The 25,333-nt window shown below is 43.0% G+C and overlaps 1 protein-coding gene across 1 annotated transcript in view; it reads left to right on the forward strand.

The window, feature by feature from the left end:
* The window catches only part of rims2a (regulating synaptic membrane exocytosis 2a), an 865,989-nt gene that overhangs the window by 226,669 nt on the left and 613,987 nt on the right, over positions 1-25,333 (forward strand). Inside the window, exon 3 of the mRNA XM_069920255.1 lies at positions 5,861-6,195. Coding sequence (XP_069776356.1) covers positions 5,861-6,195 — 335 coding nt within the window. The remainder of the gene's footprint in view (positions 1-5,860; positions 6,196-25,333) is intronic.

Raw genomic sequence — 25,333 nt, forward strand, 5'->3', positions numbered from 1 at the left:
GGTTTGCATCTGAACTGGAGGGGGATAGATATTCTTGTGGGAAGGTTTGCTAGTGCTGCTCCAGTGAGTTTAAACTAGATTTACAGGGGGTGAGAACCAGAGTGCCAGAGCAGATGGAAGAGAGGATGTAGGAAAAGATGACATGAAAATTACATGCACTGTTAGAAACCAACAGGTTGAATGTGGTGGACATGTCCTTAGGTGCATCTATTTCAATGCAAGGAGTATTGTAGGAAAGGCAGATGAGCTTAGAATGTGGATTGACACATGGAATTATGACATTGTGTCCATTAGTGAAACTTGGTCACAGAAGGGGCAGGACTGGCCACTCAATGTTCCGGGCTTCCGCTGTTTCAAGCAAGATAGAATGAGGGAGGAGGGGAGAATGAAAGGGGGAGCATTGCTCGGCAGGGAAAATATCACAGTTGATCTCAGGCAAAGAAGACCAGAGGGCTCACCCATTGAGGCTATATGGGTGGAGCTGAGGAATGGAAAGGTGTGACCATACTCACGGGGTTGTTTTATAGACCACCCAATAGTCAGCCAGAATTGGAGGAGAAAATCTGTAGAGAGATTTTTAAATTTAAATTAAATTAAATTTTTAATTAAATTTAGATATACAGCACGGTAACAGGCCATTTCCATCCACGAATCTGTGTTGCCCAATTTACGTCCCATTAGCCTGTACTCCTAGTACATTCTGAATGTTAGGAGGACACTGGGAGCCTCCAGAAAAAACCCACAGTAGATGCAGGGAAAACTCCTTACAGACAGTGTAGGATTCGAACCCAAGACAGCTGCAGGAAACATAAGGTTGTGATAGTAGAAGATTTCAACTTTCCACATGTTGACTTGAACTCCCATACTGAAAAAGGGCTCGATGGCTTGGAGTTTGTCAAATATGTTCATGAAAGTTTTCTACATTAATATATAGAGGTATCAACTAGAAAGAGTCCAATACTGGATCTCAGGAGACAGGACAGATGGCAGAAGTATGTGTAGGGGAACATTTTGGATCCAGTGATCATAATGCCATTAATTTCAAGTTAATTATGGAGAAGGATAGATCGTGGCCTCGGATTGAGATTCAAATTGGAGAAAGACCAATTTTGAGGAAATGAGAAAGGATCTAGAATGCATGGATTGTGATAAGTTGTTTTCTGGCAAGGATGTGTGAGGTACTTGGGGGACCTTCAAAGGAGAAATGTTGACAATACAGAGTTTGCATGTTCCTGTCAGGATTAAAGGCCAAGCCAGAGGAGAAGCCAGAGAGTAGTGGTGGATGATTGCTTCTCAGTTTGGAGGCCTGTGACGAATGGTGTGCCTCAGGGATCATTGCTGGGACTATTATTGTTTGTCATCTATATCAGTGATCTGGACGATCATGTGGTAAATTGGATCAGCAAATTTGCAGATGACACTAAGATTGGAGGTGTTGTGGATAGTGAAGAAGTTTTTCAAAGATTGCAGAGGGATCTGGACCAGCTGTAAAAATGGGCTGAAAAATGGCAGATGGAATTTAATGCAGACAAGTGTGAGGTGTTGCATTTTGGAGGTACAAACCAAGAAAGGATATACACTGTGAATGGCAGGCATTGAGAAGTGCAGTGGAACAGAGGGATCTGGAAATACAGATATATAATTCCCTGAAAGTGGTGTCACAGGTGGATAGGGTTATAAAACTATCGGCCTGTAAGTTTGACGTCTGTGGTAGGTAAATTAATGGAGAAAATTCTTAGAGATAGTACTTATAAACATCTGGATAGACAGGGTCTGATCAGGAGCACTCAACATGGATTTTTGGGAGGAAGGTCATGTTTGACCAATCTGATTGAATTTTTTGAAGAGGTGACTAGGAATGTGGATGAGGGTAGCGCAGTGGATGTTGTCTATATGGACTTCAGTAAGGCCTTCGATAAGGTACCACATGGAAGGTTAGTTAGGAAGGTGCAGTCTTTAGGTATAAATTTTGAGATAGTCAAATGGATTGAACATTGGCTAAAAGGGAGAGGCCAGAGAGTGGTAGTGGATAATTGTCTGTCAGATTGGAGGCCGGTGACCAGTGGTGTGCCTCAAGGATCTGTATTGGGCCCATTGTTGTTCGTTATATACATTAATGATCTAGATGATGGGGTGGTGAATTGGATTAGTAAATATGCAGACGATACTAAGATAGGTGGAATAGTGGATAATGAAGAAGGTTTTCAAGGATTGCAGAGGGATTTGGGCTGCTTAGAAAAGTGGGCTGAAAAATGGCAGATGGAATTTAATGCTGATAAGTGTGAGATGCTTCATTTTGGTAAGAAGAATCAGAACAGGACATACGTGGTAAATGGGAGAGCATTGATGAATACAGAAGAGCAGAAAGATTTAGGAGTAACGGTACATCGTTCCCTGAAGGTAGAAACTCACGTGAATAGGGTGGTGAAGAAGGCTTTTAGTATGCTGGCCTTTATCAATCATTGCATGGAATATAGGAGTTGGGAGGTGATGTTGAGATTGTATAAGACATTGGTGCGGCCTAATTTGGAGTTCTGTGTGCAGTTCTGGTCGCCTAATTATAGGAAGGATATAAACAGAGTGGAGAGAGTGCAGAGAAGGTTTACCAGAATGTTACCTGGGTTTAAGCATCTGGAGTATAGGTAGAGATTAGGTCTTTATTCTTTGGAGCGTAGAAGGTTGAGAGGGGATTTGATAGAAGTATTTAAGATTATGAAAGGGATAGACAGAGTGGATGTGGATAGACTATTTCCGTTAAGAGGAGGAAAGATTAAAACAAGAGGACATGAGTTAAGAATTAAGGGGCAGAGGTTTAGAGGTAACATGAGGGGGAACTTCTTTACTCAGAGAGTGGTAGCCGTGTGGAATGAGCTTCCGGGAGAAATATTGGCGGCAGAGTCAATTGTATTATTTAAGAAAAGGTTGGACAGGTATATGGATGAGAAGAAGATGGAGGGTTATGGGCATTGTGCAGGGAGGTGGGACTAGAGAGGGGTGTTTGGTTCGGTGCGGACTAGAAGGGCCTAATGGCCTGTTTCCGTGCTGTAATTGTTATGTTTATATGTTTAAAAATAACTTTTGGCATAAATTAAAGTAATTCATTAAAGTACAGGGGTATTGAATATAAGAGTTGAGATAAAGTTGTTTAAGTAATTGGTGAGGCCAAATTTGAAGTATTGTGTGCAGTTTTGATCACCTAACTACAGGAAAGATATAAAAAGATTTTTTTTCAAAACTTTATTTATAATCAATAATAGATAATACATACAAAATACAATGTGATACATATTTTATCCCATAAAACCCCTCCCCCCATCACTATCCCTCCTACCTCATCCATAAGATTGAAAGAGTGCAGATAAAATTTACTAGGAACTGAGATACTGGGAAAGGTTAAACAGGTGAGTACTTTATTCCCTGGAGCATTGAAGAATGAGGGGAGATTTGATAGAGGTGTTTACAATTATGAGGGAGATAGACAGTGTAAATGTAGATAGAATTTTTCCGCTGAGGATAATTGAGATACAAACCAGGGGACACAGGTTAAGGGTGAAAGCAGAAAAGTTTAGGGGGAACATGAGGGGGAACTTCTTCACACAGAGAGTGGTGGGAGCTGAAATGGTGAATGTGGGCTCAATTTTAACATTTAAGAAGAATTTGGACAGGTACATGGATGGGAGAGGTATGGAGGGCTATGGACTGGGTGCAGGTCAGTGGGACTTGGCAGAAAATGGTTTGGCACAGACTAGAAGGCCAGAAGGGGCTTGTTTCTATGCTGTATTCTATGGTTCTATGATACTGGAGAACCTGGAGGAAACCTACTCAGACATGGGGAGACATACAAACTCCTTACAGACAGCGCTGGATTTGAACCTGTGGCATTGGCGTGATAATAGTACTGTACTAACCACTGCGCCAACAGTGCCGCCCACATTTTGCCATATTTTGTTCTGCACAAATGTGAAATGTCATTCACTTGGCCACAAGGCTAAAGGTTGCAACAATACCTGTAGTCAATGAAAGATGTACACCTAAACTTTGATCCCATAACAGCATGGTGAGGGTAGTGGTTAGCGCAATGCTATTAGTCTACCAGCAACGAGAGATCAAATCTGGCACTGTCAATAAGGAGTTTGTTCCTTCAGGTGCTCTGTTTTCCTCCCACCATTTGAAATGTTCAGAGGATAAGAGTTTAATCGGGTGGCATGGGTTTCTTGGACCATGATCTTGTTCTGCTGTGTCGTACCAGCTTTGTGAATAAAAGCAAAATGCTTGACAGCAGCATATTGAACTTTATTCCTGGGCAATTAAGTTTCCATATAACCATATAACCATATAACCACTTACAGCACAGAACAGGCCAGTTCGGCCCTACTAGTCCATGCCGTAACAAATCCCCACCCTCCTAATCCCACTGACCAGCAGTGGGACCATACCCCTCCAGTCCTCTCCTCTCCATGTAACTATCCAGTTTTTCCTTAAATGTAACCAATGATCCTGCCTCAACCATGTCTGCTGGAAGCTCATTCCACATCCCTACCACCCTTTGCGTAAAGAAATTTCCCCTCATGTTCCCCTTATAATTTTCCCCCTTCAATCTTAAACCATGCCCTCTAGTATGAATCTCCCCCACTCTTAATTGAAAAAGCCTATCCACATTTACTCTGTCTGTCCCTTTTAAAATCTTAAACATCTCTATCGTCCCCCCTCAATCTTCTACGCTCCAGAGAAAAAAGCCCTCGTCTGCACAACCTTTCCCTGTAACTCAAACCTTGAAATCCTGTCAACATTCTCGTGAACCTTCTCTGCACTCTCTCTATTTTGTTTATATCTTTCCTATAATTTGGTGACCAAAACTGTACACAGTACTCCAAATTTGGCCTCACCAATGCCTTGTACAATTTCATCATAACCTCCCTACTCTTGAATTCAATACTCCGATTTATGAAGGCCAACATTCCAAATGCCTTCGATCCAGATCTTAGCTGACAGCCCAACTGGTCTATTTGCGGTGGATGAGTCTGTCGTGATTAGATTGTCCGATACTTCAGAAGGTCCAGAGGGCAGTCAGCATTGATGCAGAGACCATGGCCTTACATTTTCCACTGGAGGGAGTGAACACGGAGCAAAAAGAAAGAAGTCCCCATGACTGCCAAATTTCACGTCATGTATTTCCATTATCTACTTTTATTTTCTGCATAAATGTGTCCTTGATTAGATTTTGTCTTGTATGTGTCTTCTTGACTATCCATTCAGTTTTAGAAAAAACTATTCCCCCCACCCCAGGACTCCGTTCAAAGGTTTATGGTTTCTTCCATACTTTTCTTTTCTTTGGCTTGGCTTCGCGGACAAAGATTTATGGAAGGGTATGTCCACGTCTGCTGCAGGCTCATTGGTGACTGACAAGTCCGATGCAGGACAGGCAGGCACGGTTGCAGCGGTTGCAAGGGAAAATTGGTTGGTTGGGGTTGGGTGTTGGGTTTTTCCTCCTTTGTCTTTTGTCAGTGAGGTGGGCTCTGCGGTCTTCCTCAAAGGAGGTTGCTGCCCGTCGAACTGTGAGGCGCCAAGATGCACAGTTGGAGGCGATATCAACCCAGTGGCGGTGGTCATACTTTACCGACTATGTAAAAACCCTAAAAAATATTTATGTTACATGACATGAAAAGAGAACATGTGCTGTGGCCCCTGGGGGGCAGGGGAAGGGGGGGGGGGATGTTTGGCTCTCATTTGGAGTGGCTGCTCTTGATCAACCTTTATTTGGTACTGAACTCCTTCAGGGTAATCATTGCACGATCTTCTGAGTTTCTCCGGCTTGTTTGTGCATTTAAATAACCTGGTGCTTTTTCTCTTTCTGTCTCAGGTGATGTGGGTGTGTAACTTGTGCCGCAAACAACAGGAGATCCTCACTAAATCAGGGGCCTGGTTCTACAGCAGTGGATCGCACACTCCACAGGACGTCGACCCCTCAGAAACCACGGCAGCACTGGCCCGCATGAATGAAGAGGCCCCACAGGAAAAGAAAGCAAAACTACAGGAGTCTTCCCAACCCCAAGGGCCTTTACCCGCAGGGGACGTTTCTACACCAGCGTCAGACAAAAACAGACCTCAAGGGCTCTCACAACAAGATCCAATCAAAAATGGTTCAGGGGTGAAGCAACATTCAATGCAGAGTGCCAGTGAGCTGCCAGCAGACAGGTATGATGCTGCTTTAAGGAGAACAAGCCAAATGGTGCCTGATGTTTTCTGTACTTTTGCACTGGTATCTGTATTGATATGGTGACACTTGTGTTCTGTTGCCATCCTAATGACTGGAAATCAGTAAAAATAATGTTAAATTAACGACAGAGCAAGGACCCAGAGAGTCTTAGATTGCGGGAAAAACAGGTGGGTTTTAAATCCTTAGCAAATGCCAATGTCAGGTTTTGCACGTTTCAATTCCATGTTAAATTAAAAAGGAACCTGTTGCTTATTTTTATAATTACAGTAAAACCCCTGGTATCGGCATCCATGGTAGATGGCGGATAAGCGAATTTGCCTGTTGCTTGAGACTTACTTTTACAGTCCCTAACTAATACACCTGCGGGAAGAATAAACAGTTTAAAGACAAAAAAGTGACACTGTACTGACTCTGAACAAACTTCGCCTGCATAAACATATAAACCTTAAAGCATTTTACTTTATTTTCAGTCACACTCTTTGATAACATTTAACCGTCGCTGAATCTGCAGGTTCCTTCCCCTCCACGGAGTCGCCCGAAAACCGAGCTATAAAATTATAGATAATTAACCCCCCCCCCCCCCCCAAGTTTACAAATAATGTCCTGACTGGGGTGACTCTTACTAAGCAGGGATAAGGAGAAACTTTAAGAGAATCACCCCAACGGCGATCGGCACCGAGCAGCTCTTCATCCTGGGCGACGCAATTGCTGTTTCACACAACTTTATTCAATCAGCTACTACAAGCAGAACATGACCAAGGCCCTCCGCTAGCTGGATATTTGCTCCCATCTTCATCAAAGGTTTCTGTGTTACCTCAGAGAACATTCACTTTTACAATTTTAACTTGCTTATATTTTAGTTATTATTTTATTCTCATTTATTTTAATTTAAAACATTTATTTCCAATATTTTGCCATTTGCTTGAGGCTGCCGGTTGCTGAATTCAAGATGCCAGGGGTTTTACTGCAGAATTCCTGTTATGGAGGTTACAGAGGTGCAGGAAGGAGGGAGGGGCGAGGACCACAGACACTGTCGCTGGGAGGACTGTCGTTTGCTTCCTTTTCTTGCTGGTGACACTGGGCTAGTGGGGGCTCATTGTGTCACTTCACAGGTCAAATTAAAGTCAAAGAACTGCATGGTTAGTGTCATGATTGGAACCACTCTATTGCAGCGCCAGCGAGCTGGGTTCGAACCCCACGCTGTCCATAAGGTATTTGTACATTCTCCCTGTGTCCATGTGGGTTTCCGGTTTCCACCCACCCTTTCAAAGACGTTCGGGGTGAGTAGGTTAATTGATGGGTAGATTAACCTGGGTGGCATTGACCTGAAGGACTTGCGTTCCCAAATTTTGTGTAGTTATGCCTGAAAGGAACTTTTGGTAGAAATTGGATACGGAATGTTATTTTACTGTGTAATGATGTAGCAGAAACTTACCCCGTATAAAGGCTTTGCTGATGTATTTGATTATGTCTGCTGTGCAGGCCAGGCTTTGCAGAATGCCAGTAAGAATTAATTGTTTGCACCGACATGTGTCAGGGAACATTTCATCCACCCAGCTGTTCGTTGCTTTATTCTAGTCATTAAGAATTCTGTATCCATTATGTTCTTTGATTTATGTTCAATAACGAATGATGCTATTGGAAATCTTAGCTGAAATAAAGTGTGAAAACTATTTTGTATTTCTAAGCCATGGGAAAAACGATAAGAATTCTTGGCTGGTATCCCAATTTCAATCCCATCCTTGGAAAGACAATCCTGTGGGTTCATTGTTGTCCAATTTTGTGTTTTTTTTTTAAGTCGCCTATGAATTTTGAGATCAGCGGAGAGAAAATGGACACATTGCATCTGAGGAGTATGCAAGTGTTGTCTAGTGGCAGGTGGTCAAGAACAGAAGCCCACAGATGCTGGAAATCCGAAATAGGAGTAGGAATGCTGACACACTCAGTAAGGCAGAGAGAATCTGTGGAAAGTGAGGCAAAGTGAACAATTTAAGTTAATGAGCTCAGATTTGAAATGTTCACCCTGTTTCCTTCTCCACAGATGTTGCCTGACCTCTGAGTATTTTGTTTCCATTGTGATTCATTGGGTACAGGGGTACCTGGCTCCTAGAAACATTGGCACAATATGTTCACCTGACTTGTATTTTAGTTAGTGTAAGGTCTGAGTGTCTCATCTGATTTATTAGTGAAGACTGGTGAAGAGGGAAGAAACAGAGGTAATCTTCCATGCTCGTACTGGTTGTAGTGGACAAGTGTGTGGTCTAATGGTGTTGAAGCCCCACCTGAATAAAGCTAGAGAGATCTATTTTGGCTTGGACGCCTTCCACTCTCTGGCATTTAAGAGAGGACTCAGCGAGACAGATGCATTTTGAATTATCTCACTTTAAATCAGCCATTCTCAGCCTTTTTTTTTGGCTAGGACTCTGCTCAAAGTTCATGGGCCCCCTTCCCTGTGAAGCAGCCCATTTGGTTTCTTCCGTACTTCTACCAACTGCATAGAAAACATAAAAATAATTTATGTTACATGAGGCGAAAAGAAAGAAAGGCTTTTATTTAAATGTGATATGGTCCCCAGACTGGGTGGCGATCCCCCGTGGAGAATGGCTGCTTTAAACCATAGAACGTAGGAGCAGAAATAGGCCATTCAGCCCATCACGTCTGATTCACCATTTAAATAATGACTGATATATTGTTCCTTCTCCCAATAATTTTTGACACCTTTTCTAATAAAGAACCTATTAAATCCCTCTTTAAATCTACCCAGTAACTTGGCCTCCAAAGCTGTTTGTAGCAATGAGTTCCACAGATTCATCAACCTCTAGCTGAAGAAATTTCTCACCTCTGTTCAAAAGGAACAAATTTTATTCTGAGACTGTGCCATAGAACCATACAAAACTACAGCACAGAAAGAGGTCCCTTCAGTCCTTCTAGTCTGTGCCCTCTGGTCCTAGACTCTCCCGCTGCTGGAACCATCCTCTCCACCTCCAGTTAAATCAAAACAAAACAATTTCACTTTGCCAAGGTAAAAGAGGACATGTGCCTCCAAGTTCATTTGCATAACCTCTTTTATTTTAGTGGTGAACAAGAAAGTCTACGGACGCTGGGCTCGAGTGCAATTTGCAAACGCGCCGAATAAATTCAGCAGGTCACACAGCATCAAGGGCCCAGGCCTGAAACGTTGGTGACCCTTGACTTCCTGTGGCCTGCTGAGCTTATCCAGTGTGTGTTGCACATTTTATTTTAGTGTCGCAAAAGTAATTTTCTGTTCTGCAGTGAATTTCTGGGTCACTCCTGCGTCCAGTGAGCATTTGTGAGCATGACACCCTTGTACTGCGATGTGGTTTCTGCATCAACCTGGAGGGGATGACAGATTCCCATACCTCTCAGGTTGTGTTGGAACATTGCAGTAGAACTGGCGCTAGTCGGCATGTCCCCTTTAGTAAAGAGCTTCCAACAAGGTAGACACTGGCCCAGATTTTCTGAGTTATGCATCATTAACTGCATTTCCCCCCCCCTCCTCCCCACCCCCACAGTCTTCTGCATTGCACTGTCGTCCCCATCCCCCCCTGTCCCCAATCTCTGGAAGCTACCCTAAAATCCATGGGCCCCCTCATCACTGAAAATGACTGTCTTGTTCACCTACTCCCTCACTCCCAGTCTTTCCCTCTCAACTTCCTAAATGCTGCAATCTGGACCCATTCTCTCCTTCTGCTATTGGAATAGCAGGCAAAGGATTGCTGGAGGGACTCAACGGACCAGGCAGCACCCATGGGTAGAAATGGTCACTCGACATTTCAGGTCTGGACCTTTTATCGAGAATGAAGAGAAAAGTGGGGAGGGGGTTAAAATGACCTCTACAAAGAGGAAGAGAAGCTGGGGAAGGGGGCCAAAGGTGTAGGACGGACAGACAGTGTGAGGTGTGGAGAGACCGAGGCCATGGGGAAGGGGGTTAGAAAAGTTAGAGAGAGAAGAAGAAAGTAAATGCAGGAGTAGGTAAGGAAGGGATGGAAACGGAGGAACCAGATGAGGGTGAGGGATCACCTAAAATTAGAATAATCGATGTTTATGGTGTTCAGTTGAAGGCTGCCCAGGAGGACTATGATGTGATGTTCCTCAAGAATATGCTTGACCTTGAATGGAACTTCTGTTTGTGGAAAATAACTGGGTGATATTGGCACAGGGTGGTTGATGAGAAATTTGGGACAACAAAAATAAAAGAATAGCGGGATTATTGTCGGGCGGTGTAATTGGACAGTTGATTGGCGCGGCCTCGGTGTGTGGGAGGGTCTCTGATTTTATTCCAGAAAGGTTGGGAATTCAAACAGAAATGTGCTACTTCCAAATGAACTGACAGAAATAGGTTGTGAAGTGTCTGCATACATCACGTTGTGCTATTTTCACTGGTGTTTAGTTCACTATTGCACATATTAGCGATTGTAAAAGTGGCTCAACAATAGGTTAAAAAGCTGCACTCCCCTTCTCCAAATGCAAGCACATGAATGTGTACTCACACATAGCACACACACACATGCCACGCTGCCTCTGTTCCCCCCCCCATCCCATTTATTGCCTATTATTTCATTTGAGGTATACTTTACCGACGCAGAGACGTACAGTCTGTTCTTTGCCTTTCCCATAGAGTGCGCCTCCTCCCTTGGTCCAATTACGTCTGAGGCCTGACAGTTGGAAGTCAGATGCGCTTGAATTCCTGATCAAAGCATCTCGCCTGTGTTTGTTTAATAAGCATTCAGATATGAAAAATCTGTGACCTGCTCGATGCTGCAGCTGGGAATGGGAACCCTCACTGCTGCAAAGCATTATTGCTACAGTCAGTAATGGTGCTTAAAATGCTCATCTTCTCTGGCTGAATTAGCCGGTGGCATCTGAACAATTAACCATTGACTGGTGTTCATCAGATCGTAGCTTTTACACAGGTCAGGATGGTTCAGGCACGTGATTGGCATTTTGGCATTTGATGTTACAAATAAGATAGACGGCTTCACAGTACATGGGGTAAGAGCTGAAAATGCAGTTTGAAGCATTGCGTCAGTTCTGCAGCTCTGTTTTAACCAGTTTAAATAATGTTTTTTCAAACCAACATGACATCCTTCTCCAAAATGAGTTCTTTGAACAAGCTCTAAGCAACCTTGGGTGAGTAAATCACTTCTCATGTAATTGCAGAAGACAGCATAAGTCTTTTTTCAAAATTCCCATCCCTGAAATTAAACTCTGATTTGATGTATGAAAATGGCATTGGTAGAAATTAAAAAGTTGGAGTACTGTTTACACAAATCGAAGGAAATAGCCTAACACAAATCAGATTGTACTCTAAGGGCTCTGTGTGAATTGATAACAAATTTAAAATCTGTATCGAGCTCATTAGGAATTCTAAATGTCTTGATCTAATTACCATTTTTATGTTTAATCTTGACTGCGAGGTGATCTTTGAGTTGTACAATGTTTTATCCACAGAACTCGTATTGTTTTCACCCTACAGTGCAATCTTTTAGTGTTGAAAGCATGATTGTAAGATAAAACAGTGCATAACTTTTCCTAAAAAAGGGTATTAATATCATTGTTTGCAAACTGTGGCATTATAGTATGGCCTGAACATGTGGTGTGGAAAATAGGACGCTCTCTTCAGGAATGGTCTTAATGTTTAACATCCATTTGAATTAGCCCAACATGTTGTTATTTAGGAGTGGCAGTGTTAATTATAAATTTAGATATTTTAATTATAGTATTGCTTGTTGTGCATTTCTGTTTTATGAATCTTTTAGAAATTGATATGGAGAGCAATCAATATGATTTTAAAAACTGACCTAAATAAAAAAAACTAAGAATCTGCTGCATCCACATTTTTGGAAGCGTAATTGTGCTTGATTGCAGTTACTGACGCTTTTAGAAAGTACACAGGGGCCTGAACAGGTGCAGCTGATGGCACTGGCAAAAAAAAAACTAGGTTCCTCTTCTCCTCCTTGCTGCAAGCAACGAATCTCGAAAATCTTGTCACTCACCTCTCTGGTCAGAAACCCACATCGAGCGTCCTGGGATCCCGGTCACACACGTGTTAACATTTTGGAGAAATTACTGTCATCAGCTAAAACAAAGCTAATGATTAGTGTGATGGGCAGTAGTTCTCCTCCTGCCCAGTCTGCTCTTTGGATCGTGTGTCAATGTCCAGGGCTAGTGGGACGGCAAACAGGCTACCAACTATTGAGGAAACTGAGACTTTCAACTCCAGGTACTTGGCACTTTTCAAATGAGTTGTTTCAAGAACTGATCACTTTTGTGGTGTTGGATTGCATAGGTTGTGTTAGTTCTGCCCTAGTATCAGGTGAAGGGCTGCACAGAGTGTATTTACAGTCGGGCGCCAGGGAGACCTTCAGCAACCCAAGGTAAGAATATTCCCAATTTCATGTCTCTGTCACAGGTTTGCTGGATCATCTCCCCATCTTAAAAATTAAAATGACAGCCTTTTCATTTAATGATCATTTTGAAATTTTGTAAAATATATATTAAATTGCAGTATTTGCCATTTATGAAGATTGTGTAGGAAATATGTTGGAGAAGTATTAGACCAAATGGTTACTATTTTATTTCATTAAGAGAGCCGTGTATTCGATTTTGCTGTTCATAAATGCACAAAAATGAATGGGAAGATGGCTTTAACTTCAAATGTTTTCCTCGTGTTTTCCATTGCAATTTAAAACAAATTAGATGTGTTTGAATGTGTGCGCACATATCTTCCAGTTGATTTATGAATGCAGCTGTTGAATGGAGAAGGTCAGAAAATATGTACTTGATAAACCTTTATACTTGACAAAGTTTGCCGTGGTTATTTATAAACTGCAGGCTTGAAGCTCATTTTTCTAGTTCAGAGTTGATGTGAGAAGTTTGTAAATTGGTGTGACATATGTTGCAATAGTTTTGTATCTTATGGATACACATCCAAAATGCAACAAATTATTAATGTTGGCCATGCCAGTGACAAAGCAAAATGAGATGGATTGAGATTGAAACCGTGGAAAGTGTTTCCTCGACTGTTTGTTAGGGAATCAAATATGTCAGCATTTAATAATTCATAGATATTCCAGAGATATTTTAAGTCATCTCCTAACAAATAAAGTTTCATTTAATTCTACAAACATTCCACTGCCTCTAATGTTTACAAAATGTAAATTAAACTTCGTTAGTATAACTTTATCCCGAATGTATGGTATTATATATACTTTAAATCAGAAAGTCAGGTGAAGGGAAAGGTTGTTGTCCGCCAACCAGCTCAACTTTGTAATTTGCAGTTTTTATTGAAGACTGGCCGTGTGGCAGCTCGTTTGGAATTCTACCTTGCGCGAGACCTCAATGCACAAACAACTGTTTGCACCTAAGAAATGAGACAATGATTGTGTTTGGCATCAGTAACGGTGCACACAGATGTAAAAGAGGGTGAAAATGCCTGGACAAATTTGTAACTTTGAATTTGTTCTTCACCAAATTGATCCTCCAAAAAAAAACCTCATTTTCTTCACCTTTGTCTGGAATTTAGGATTGGGGTTGGAAGGAAGGTAGAAGAAGGGCCCAAAAACTTTCTGCTGAAATGCATGGATTTCAAAATTGATAGATTTATTCTTCATTCAGAGTCATTGTAAATGTCCAACACGTCAAATATGCATTCAGCGTCTGTGTAAACTAGTACTTTAGAGAACAGCCTTAGAGAGACCTGGAACAGAATGATTGTACTTATGGTAACAAGACTAAAAGTCATGATCCTGGTGAGAAGTTAATTGTCCTTTTGAATATGTTTACAAACACTAAATTAAACAATAGAAATGACAGAACAGTTGCTTTTGCAGACATATGATGAGAGTTATGAAATTGTTTTAATGTTTCGACCGAGAATTTGGACCTTGTCTTAATTTTGAGCAAAGTGCATAAGAGTCATTGACAAAAGGTGTTAATTAGATATAGATAGGGGAGAGTAAAGGTGAGGGGGGGGGGGTGGGGTGGTTATGTGAATGCAGAGCTGAGGGAAAGGAGACGGAGGGAAAAAGGATTAGAGAGACAGAGCTATTGGGAAGGAGGCATAAGCATAGAAGGAGGGTGGGGGAGCTAGCAGAAAGCAGAGAAGTCGATGTTTATGCCTTCCGGCTGGAGAGTGCCCAGATGGGAGATGATATGTTGTTCCTCCAATTTGTGGGTGGTCTTAGTCTGGTACTACACAAGTTCCTGGATAAGCATGTCAGCAAGGGAATGGGACGGAGAATTGAAAAGGGTGGCCACTAGGAGATCCACGCTATTGTGGCGGACAGAGTCGAGGTGCTCAACCAAGCGATCTCCCAGTTTGTGTCCAGTCTCTCCGATGTAGGGGAGACCATGGGTCGCTCCCCCACCCGCCTGCCCCATCAATGCTCACCGTTCCTCTCTCCTGCCATCCTCTCTGCATCCATTGAACACTTTTTGTCTGTTGGTCTGTGCTCCTGCTCCTGTCTTTTCTTCCCTTGACTCCAGCCTTTTAATTCAGACGTCACTGATCCTTACCTCCTATGGATGCTGCGAGACCAACTGAGTTCCTCCAGCATTTCTGTCTTTTTTTACTGCAATCAGTGTCTGCAGACTTTAATGTTTCACAAGATATTGGTGGTGATCATTAATTCAGTGTGAAACTGAGCCTGTGGTAAAGTAGTCTGAAATTCTTCCAATCATCATTCAGCATTGCCCATCTAATGTTTACCCCATGTGCGATGAGCACCAAATAGCAGTCCCAGGCATGCTTTTTGTTCAAGGAATTAATTTTTTGGAGCTTCTGGATGCAACTTTCAATCTTCATTGTACAATGAAGTGAGTGGGGCTAAGGAAGGTGGTCCAGGAGGCTGAGAGACGTAATGAAAGTAAGAAGAGGGCAAGGATGTTGATTGTATTTGATTGTTTGACACTGGAAGACTTGATCGGAAAGTTGCTCAGAGCATCCTCACACTAAGCAGTAGGGCTTTCTCCAATGCTTAACTGCTGAACTGCTCACCCAATGAGCAGCTATAGTTATTTAGGGCAGGCAAACACAGGGTCGTGTCTGGAGCTTGTGAGATGCCACATCCAACCCAGACAGGTTCTCAGCTGTGGGCTGATCTTAAGACCATAAGACATTGCAGCAGAAATAGGCCATTCAGCCCATCGAGTCTGCCCTGCCATTTAATCATGAGCTGGTCCATTTCCCCACTCAGCCCCACTGTCTCACCTTCTTCCCATAATCTTTGATGTCCTGGCTAATCAAGAACCTCTCAACCTCTGTCTTCAATACACCCATTGACTTGCCCTCCACAACCATGCAACAGTTTCCACAAATTTACCACCCTGTGGCTGAAGGAATTCCTCCACATCTCCATTCTAAGCAGATGCCCATCAATCCTGAAGTTGTGCCCTCTTGTCCTAGACACTTCACGATGGGGAACAGCCTTTCTACATCTACTCTGTCCACACCTTTCAACAGTCAAAATGTTTCAATTCCAGTGAGTATAGGCCATGAACTGTTAAACGCTCCTTTCATTCCCAGAATTATCCTTGTGAACCTCCTCTGAACCCTCTCCAATGTCAGCACATAATTTCTTCAATGAGGAGCCCAAAACTGTTCACAATATTCCAAGTGAGGTTTCACCAGGGCTTTATAAAGCCTCAACATCCTATCCATGCTCTTATATTCTAATGCCCTTGAAATAAATTCCAGCATTGCATCTACCTTCTTCACCACCAACTCAACCTGCTAATTTACCTTCAGGCTCCTGCACAAGGTCTCTCAGGCCCCTTTACATCTGGGGTTTTTCAATTTAGTGCCTATTTTAAAAATCGTCTGCCTGTTAATTTGTTTCTACCTAAGTACGTGACCATATACTTGCTGACATATTTCATTTCCCACTTCTCTGTCCAAGTCCTTCTGCAGCCTCCGTGTTTCCTCCACACTACCTGCTCCTCCACCCACCTTCGTTCCATCTGCATACGTGGCCACAAAGCCATTCATTCCATAATCCAAATCATTAATCTACAACGTAAAAAGAAGTGGCCCCAACACCGACCCCTGTGGGACACCACCAGCAACTGGCAGCCGACCAGAATATGATCCCTGTATTCCGACTCTCTGCTTCCTGCTAATCAGCCAATGCTCTATCCAATGCTGGTACGATTCCTGTTACTCCATCGGCCCTTATCTTGTTAAGTAGCTTAATGTGTGTCACCTTGTCAAATGCTTTCTGAAATCCAAATACACGACATCCACTGCATCTCCCTTATCCAGCCTGCTTGTCACTTCCTCAGAGAATTCCAGTAGCAAGATTTTCCCTTAAGGAAACCATGCTGGCTTTGACTTATCTTGTCATGTGCCTCCAAGTATTCCATAACCTCATACTTGATAATTTACTCCAATGTCTTCCAAACCACTGATGTCAGACGAACTGGCCTATAATTTCTTTCTTCTGCCTCTTGAATTGTGAGGTGCCATTTGCAATTTTTGGGTCCATGCCAGAAACTATTGATCATTACCAATGCCTCCACAATGTTTACCACTACTTCTTTCAGATCCCAAGTGTGCTATCCTTCTGGACCAGGTGATGTATCCACCCTTTAGGCCATTCAGCTTTCTGAGCACCTTCTCCCTTGAAATAGTAACTGCACTCACATCCCTCCCCTGATACCCTTCGACATCTGAGTTCACTTCTGGTGTCTTCCACAGTGAAGGCTGATGCAAAATACTCATTTAGTTCCTCTGCCGTCTCCCTGTCTCCCATTATCTTCAGCTCCTAGTTCACATGGTGAACTTCATGCCCACTGAATCATTCCAGGCTTTCACGATAACTCCCAACTTGCTGGTAACCTCAGTGTCAGGCGTTTGACCCAGGCATTGCATTCAACTTCCCTCACCAGGTGGCATCTCAGGGCAGTGTTGTTGGCTTCACATGAATTTTTTTTTTTAAATTTTTTTATTTTTCACACCATAAATCACATTAGCCATGATATACACTTTTTCTTTTTCACACATATACGGTGACTTTTTCTCCCCCCCCTCCCTCCTCCCAAGCCACCCCCCCCCCCCCCCACCCCTCTCATCCATTTTAGGTATACAATCTAGGTTGCATTAAACCAGTCAGACAATGTTGTCATTCAACAAAAATACACCAGAAATTCTACTGAGTCCATTCTTTTCTTTCCTTCTCCTTCCATCAACTTAGGTAATGTTTGTCCCCGGTAGGTTTTCGCTGTTGTATTTAATGTAAGGCTCCCATACTTGTTCGAATATTTCAATATTATTTCTTAAACTATATGTTATTTTTTCTAATGGAATACATTTATTCATTTCTATATACCATTGTTGTATTTTCAAATTATCTTCCAATTTCCAGGTTGACATAATACATTTTTTTGCTACGGCTAGGGCTATCTTAACAAATCTTTTTTGTGCATCCTCCAAATCAATTCCAAATTCTTTGTTTTTGAAGGTAACCATTGACTTTATCCTTGGCTCCCATGAACCTTGATCCTCTCATCAACAGGGAAAATTTTAATTTTTGAGGTGTTGCTTCAGACCATTGGACCTTTCTAACGATGAGTGCCATGTTTCTGACATACCCTTTCCCAGAGTATGCCCCATAATTTCCACTACTAATACTGTCCAGTGAGATGGATCCCAGGGAACAAAGCTCATCTCACACCAGCACATGCCCCCTGATCCCAGCAGTGGGGACAATGCAATGAGAACTGCATAAGCCCCTCCATTGTTCTGCATTCTGCAGTTGGCCTTGTTGAAGCTGAAGGTCCGTTTAATTCCAGGGGCTCCCTGCTCCAGCAGCAATGGTGATTCCATTTCCTCCATGCCTATGTGCAGAGGAAGAGCAGAGAGCAGTCCAGGAGACCATGAGACATGAGGAAAAATAAGAAGAGGGCAAGGATGTTGAACGGTTGTGGAATGTCCAGGGAGAATTCCACTGATGAGGAATCTGATGCCACAGATAGCTATGCAGGCCGGGTCATTGGGTAGATTTAAAATGCAGGTTACCAGGTTTTTGATAAGCAAGTGGGTGTCAAAGGTAATGGGGAGAAGGCAGTTGAATGGGGTTGAAAGGAAAAAAAACACCAGAGATGGTTTGAATGGCAGAACAGACTCGATGGGCTGAATGGTCTAATTCTGCTCCTAACTCTTGGTCATCTAACAGAGGAACAAAACTTTTTGTAAGAGATCTGTGGAGTCACTGTTCCCAATTGAGACAAAGCAACCCAGTTAACACTTCAATCCCCAACGCCAATGCGGATGAGCAGCTGAAAAGCAAAAGCAGTGTGGGAAATCTGAAATACTCCGCAAATCAGGCCGCATCTATGGAGGGAAATATAGTGACTTAACTTCACGTGACACGCATGCTGCTTTTGCCCCACAGACATTGCCTGAATTAATGGGTACCCCTCGCATTTCCTTGTTTTTCATTCACGTAGAAATTCCGATGATGCATCATCATTCCTCGTTTCCTCTGTGCGTGCATTGATTGAAATGCATCAATGAATGAATCCCCAGTGCATCCACTGAAGGGTTTCCCCTATGCTGTCTCCAGTTGTTTACAGCTCACTTTGGCATGTCTTGCGAGGGCATGAAATTAATTTCTGCGGCTCTCGTTGGAGCCAGCTGCCTCTTGCTGTAAGGTACCTCAGCCAACAGGAGACTGTCGTGGAGCCACCAGCATGGAAATTGACCTTCCAGCCCAACCCATGCATGCTGACTTGGTTACCCATCTGAGCAACTCCTACAGAGTTTAAACAAGAAAATCTGCAGGTGCTGGAGTTGAATGCAGTACATAAACGTGCTGGAGGATCTCACCAGGCAATGGAAGTAAGGGTTTGGTGCACCTGAAGAAGGGCCAGGCTCAAAATGTTGGGTCGCCAGATTTTTGTTTCTACCTTGAAGAAGAGCTCAAGCCCGAAACGTCGGCAATACATCTTTACCTCCTCTGGACGCTGTGAGACCGGGTGAGTTCTTCCAGCATTTACTGTGTTTTTACACGAATTGCTTGGCTGATCAGATGGCTCTCTCCCCTCTGCAAGCCCAGGATGTGTCTATTTGGACATTTAACATCCCTTAATGTTAGGATGTTAGGATGGACAGTAGCTTCAACCTTCAGGAGGCAAGCACTGGGCCATTGCAAGGTCGATGCCTGAATTATCCTGCACCTAGGTTTAGTTGTCATGTGTCCTGCTGCTCTCCTGAGAAGTGCTACTGATTTACTGAGCTACGACTTTCCAGGGTGGCACAGTGAGCTCATCCTGCCTTGCCTGTTCTTGGCCCATATCCGTCCAACCCTTTCCCATCCACACACCTGTCCAAATGTCTACTTACCTCTATCCAGTAACTCATTCCATTTACCTGCCCCCCACCCCCACCACACCCACTCTCTTTCAGTATTAGGCACAAGCTCTCTCAGCAGGCAGGACCACCTCCATGATCTTGAATCGACAGGTCTCTTTCACAAACCTGGGTGTGGTCTCCTGCTTCCTTGTAACCTCTCCCTCCTCCAAGGTAACTGCGGTGTCTGTTACTTGTGACTCATTCCTGTTGGCTGTGCCTTTAGGTGATACCATGCTTCTCAGGCTACACATTGTTAGAAACCACATCTAATTGAAGCTTGTCCTGTCTAGAAATGTAAAGGTCCAACATTAATATGCAATTCTGGTTGGGAACCACTATTCTGTTTATAGATTTTTTTGGCCATGATTTTTTGTTCGCAGGGATCAGTTGGGCATTGGTGCGATAGACACCACATTTTGATCACTAAAAAAAAGTTAATATTCAGTTCTGAGGAGTTAAAGAAGGCCGCTTGCATGTGCTGAGATTGCAGTTTAATACACAGTGCCGGAGAAAGTCAGCAGATCACACAAAGATTCATAATGCCTCTGCAACCGGGTAACATTAACGTAGACTTCTCCTGTTTCTATTAGGCCCCTCCCATGTTTCTCTCTCTCTCTCTCTCTCTCTCTCTCTCTCTCTCTCTCTCTCTCTCTCTCTCTCTCTCTCTCTCTTTCTCTCTCTCTCTCTCTCTCTCTCTCCCTATCCCTCTGTTTCCTTTTCTCCAGCCTCCACCCTATTCCCTCTCTATTCAGAGAGCTAACCCCTCCCCCATCACCCCAGCTTCGTTCTCTACTGCCCTCCCACCCGTATCCACCTATAACCTGTGGGCCTGTGCTCCTCCCCCTGGCCCTTTATCACCCCTCCCCCCACCTTTTTATTCAGGTGCCTGCATACATTCTGCTCGTACCTTCAAGAAGGGGTCAGGCCTGAAACGTTGGTTATCGATCTTTGCCTCCAATGGACGCTGTAGGACCTGCTGAGTTCCTCCAGAACTTAGTGTTTTCAATTATTAAGTGTTTTTTTTTTAATGATATACATTAAACAAAAGGAAAATTAAAAGTTAACAAGGAATGTTTCTGTGTAAATTTCCATGTCCTTTGGAAGGGTGGCACGTTTAGTGTAGCGGTTAGTACAACTCTATTACAGCACCAGCGACCTGGATTAGAATTCATCACCATCAATAAGGAGTCTGTACTTTCTTCCTGTGTCTGCAAGGGTTTTCTCCGGGTGCCCTGGTATACTCCCATTGTTCAAAATGTACGGGGACAGTGGGTTAATTGGTCACATGGGTGTAGTTGGGCAGTACAAGCTGGTGGGCTGGAAGGGCTTCTTTAAAAAAAATTCAAAACATGGAGACTAGAGATGCTGGAGTAATCGAGAAGCACTTGAGGGAATTCAGCCGGTCAGGAGATTGGAGACTCGTTGGTTAGACGAGTGGATAGGAGGTTTGCTGGATGAGATTGAGGCTTCCAGGTGCCAGGGTCAGGAGTGTCTCCGATCGAGAGCGCAGCATTCTGGAGGGGGAAAGCGAACAGCCAGAGGTCATGGTCCACGTGGGAACCAATGACATAGAGAGAAGTGGGGATGAGGTCCTGAAGGGGGAATATAGGGAATTTAAAAAGTTAAAAAGCAAGGGTGGTGATCTCAGGAATGCTGCCTGTTCCACGCGCCAGAGAGGGTCGGAACAGGAAGTTATGGCAGATCAATGTGAGGCTGAAGAGTTGGTGCATGGGGCAGGGGTTCAGATTTCTGGATCATTGGGGTCTATTCTGGAGAAGATCTGACCTGTACAAAAGGGACAGGCTGCACCTGAACTGGAGGGCGACCAATATCCTGTCGGGCAGGTTTGCTAGAGCTGTTGGGGAGGGTTTAAACTAGTTTGGGAGGGGGCTGGGAGTGTGGAAATTAGGGTAGAAGGACAACTAGATTTGAAGGGAAAAAGGAATGAAATGGTTAAAATTAATGAAGGAGTGGGGATTAAAAGTAGATGGCATATATTTCAATGCAAGGACCATGGTGAGTCAGGTGGATGAACTTAGAGCATGGATTGACACATGGAAATATGATATTGTTGCTATCAGTGAAACTTGGTAGCAGGAGGGGCATGATTGGCAGCAAAATATTCCAGGATTCTGTTGTTTTAGGTGTGATAGAACAGGGGGGATAAAAGGTGGAGGAGTCGTATGGCTTATTAGAAAAACATTACAGCGGTGCTATGGCAGGATAGATTGGAGGGCTCGTCCAGTGAGGTGATTTGGGTGGAAGTGAGGAATGGGAACGGCATGAAAACACAAATGTGGGTGTATAATAGACCCCCTAATGGACAGAGGGAATTAGAGGAGAAAATTTGTAAGGTGATAGCATATATGTATAGTAAACATAAGGGGGGTGATTGTAGGAGATTTTAACTTTCCACATATTGAGTGGGATGCCCATAGTGTAAAAGGGCTGGATGGGTTGGGGTTTGTCAAATGTGTTCAGGAAAGTTTTCTAAATCAATACATAGAAGAACCGACTTGAGAGGGGGCTGTATTGGATCTCCTATTAGGGAATGAGGTAGGTCAGGTGACAGAGATTTGTGTTGGGGAACACTTTAGGTCCAGTTATCGGTTAATTATGGAGAGGGATAGGGCTGGGCCTAAAGTTGAGATCCTTGGTTGAAACAAGGCTTTCAAGGAGATGCAAAAGGATTTAGAAGGTGTGGATTGGGAGAATTTATTTTCTGGGAAGGATGCTACAGATAAATGTAGGATATTCAAAACGGAAATTTTGAGAGTACAGAATCGGTCTGTCCCTGTGAGGATTAAAGGAAAGGTTAGAAAATATAGGGAGCCTTGGTTTTCAAGGGATAATGGGAATTTGATTCAGAGGAAGAGGGATATTATGTACAACAATGAGGAATAAATGAGGTACTTGAGGAATATAAGGAGTTTAAAAATATCTTAAGAAAGAAACTGGAGATATGAAACTGCTTTGACAGGCAAGGTAAAAAAATAAATCCAAAGGGTTTCTATAGGTACATTAAAAGTAAAAGAATAGTGAGGGATAAAATTGGGCCCCTGGAGGATCTGAGGGGCGGCTTTGTGAGGAGTCAGAAGAGATGGGGAAAATTTTAAATGATTTTTTTTTCTTCCGTATTCACTAAGGAAAGGAATATTGAGTCGGGTGAAGTAAGGAAAACTAGTAGTGAGGTCATGGAAAATAGACAGATTAATGAGGAGGTAGAACTGGGTATTTTAAAGAGAATCCAGGTGAATAAATCTCCAGGTCCTGACAAGATATTCACTAGGTCCTTGAGGGAAGATAGTGTAGAAATAGCAGAGAGTCTGACAGAAATATTTAAAATGTCATTAGCCATGGGGGAGGTGCCGGAGGATTGGAGGGGGGCTCATGTTGTTCCTCTGTTTGAGTCTCCAAAAGTAAACTGGGTAATTATAGGCCTGTGAGTCTGATGTCGGTGGTCAGTAAATTAATGGAGAGTGTTCTTAGAGATGGAATATACAATGATTTAGATAACCAGGGACTGATTAGGAGTAGTCAACATGGCTTTGTACGTGGTAGATCATGTTTAACAAATCTTACCAAATTTTTTAAGGTTACAAAGAAGGTTGACAATAGGAAGGCTGTGGATGTTGCCGATATAACTTTAGTAAGGCCATTGACAAGGTTCTGCATCGGAGTTTAATTAGGAAGGTTCAAGCATTAGGTATTAATGTTGAAGTAGTGAAATGGATTCAACAATGGTTGGATGGGAGATGCCAGAGAGTAGTGGTGGAAAATTGATTGTCAAAATGGAGGCTGGTGATGAGTGGAGCACCTCAGGGATCAGTACTGGGTCCATTGATGTTTGTCATATATATTAATGATCTGGATGATAAGGTGATAAATTGGATTAGTAAGTATGCAGATGATACTAAGATTGGTGCTGTGGACAGCGAAGAAAGTTTTCAAAGTGAGATATCGGCCAGTTAGAAGAGTGGGCTGAAAGATAGCAGAGAGTTTAACACTGATAAGAGTGACGTGCTACATTTTGTAGGAATAATCAACAAAGATCATACACATCAAATGGTAGACAATTGAGGAGTCCAATAGAACACACATGTCAAACTCTGGCCCGCGGGCCAAATTTGGCCCGCGATATAATTATATTTGGCCCGCAAGATCATTTCAAAAATGTATTAGAGGTGGCCCGCTGGCCGCCGCGCTAGTATAGCGCATGCACAGTAATACAGCAAATCCCAGAATGCATTGGCGTCAGCCTGCTAATCGCCCCCACCTCCTCTGTTTACGTTGCAGGGTCTCACCATGGACTCTGGTTTTTGGGCCTGGCCAAGGCCAAGGCCGCTTCCCAGTGCCCGGAACCGGAGGCCTCGGGCCTGACCTCGCCAGGACCGTTGCCTACTCCCCCTCCCTGCCGCAGGCCGATCCACGACTCACGGTGACGGGGCCGTTGATCCGCCGAGATGCCGCATGTCACAGTGATAAATATATTCCTGGTTAAAAATGGTCCTGCACCTGGATACAAGCTCATTAGGCATAAAACTTGAAAAGTGTGTAAATCAAAGGATATCTGTACCAATGGAAAAAGGGCATGGCAAATAACCCTGCTAGAGTTCATGCCCACAATAAGTCACCCATTTGATTGTTTCAGGAATCATGTTATTCTCCCACATTCTCAATAGCCCTCAGATTTTACTATTCGACAGCACACTAGCAACATTTGACGAATCCTCTATAGAGAAGTATTATTTATTGAATATTTTATTTCTCATTTGTTAATGCTTCTGGAAAGAGTTTATCCAAAACTATTATTAAACATTTATTTTAATAAGAAAAAGTTTAACATTACATATGTTGAAAGAAGAGAAAACATGCAGATGTTGTTGAAAATTTTCAATAAAAATTTAGTTCGGCCCTCGACTTAGTCCAAGTTTTTAATTTTGGCCCTCCGTGAATTTGAGTTTGACACCCCTGCAATACAACAAAGAGATTGAGGAGTTATGATACATAATTTCCTGAAAGTGGAATTTTTGGTATGTTAATCTTCATAAATCAGAGTATTGAGTACAGGAGTAGGGATGTCATGTTGAAGTTTTATAAAGCATTTGTAAGGCCAAATTTGGAATATTGTGTGCAGTTTTGGTCACCAAATTATAGGAAGGACATCAACAAAATAGAGAGAGTGCAGAGAAGATTTACAAGAATGTTGTCTGGGTTTTAGGGTTTGAGTAACAGGGAAAGGTTAAACAGGCTGGGACTTTACTCCCTGGATCATAGAAGTTGAGGGGTGATTTGATAGAGGTATTTAAAATTATGAGGGGAACAGATAGAGCCAATGTGGATAGGATTTTTCTATTGAGAGTGGTGGAGATTCAAACAAGAGGACATGTATTGAGATTGAAGGGGGAAAACTATAGAGGAAACATGAGGGTGGAATTTCTTCCCTCAGTGGGTTGTGGGAGTGTGGACTGGGCTTCCAGCCAATGTGGGCTTGATTTTAATATTTAAGGAAAAGTTGGATAGGTATATGGACAAGAGAGGCGTGGATGGTTATTGGCTGGGTACAGGTCAATAGGACTAGGTGGGAGATGGTGTTCAGCATGGACTAGAAAGGCCAAACCTGCCTGTTTCTGTGCTGTAATTGTTATATGGTTATAGGTAGCATCCTTGGAGGTAAAGAGATGAATGATATTTTGAATCGACGCCCTGGATTGGGGTGAGTCTTGATGGTGTAGGGTTTCCAC

Source organism: Narcine bancroftii, chromosome 2 (genome assembly GCF_036971445.1).
Source record: "Narcine bancroftii isolate sNarBan1 chromosome 2, sNarBan1.hap1, whole genome shotgun sequence".
Taxonomy (NCBI): Eukaryota; Metazoa; Chordata; class Chondrichthyes; order Torpediniformes; family Narcinidae; genus Narcine; species Narcine bancroftii.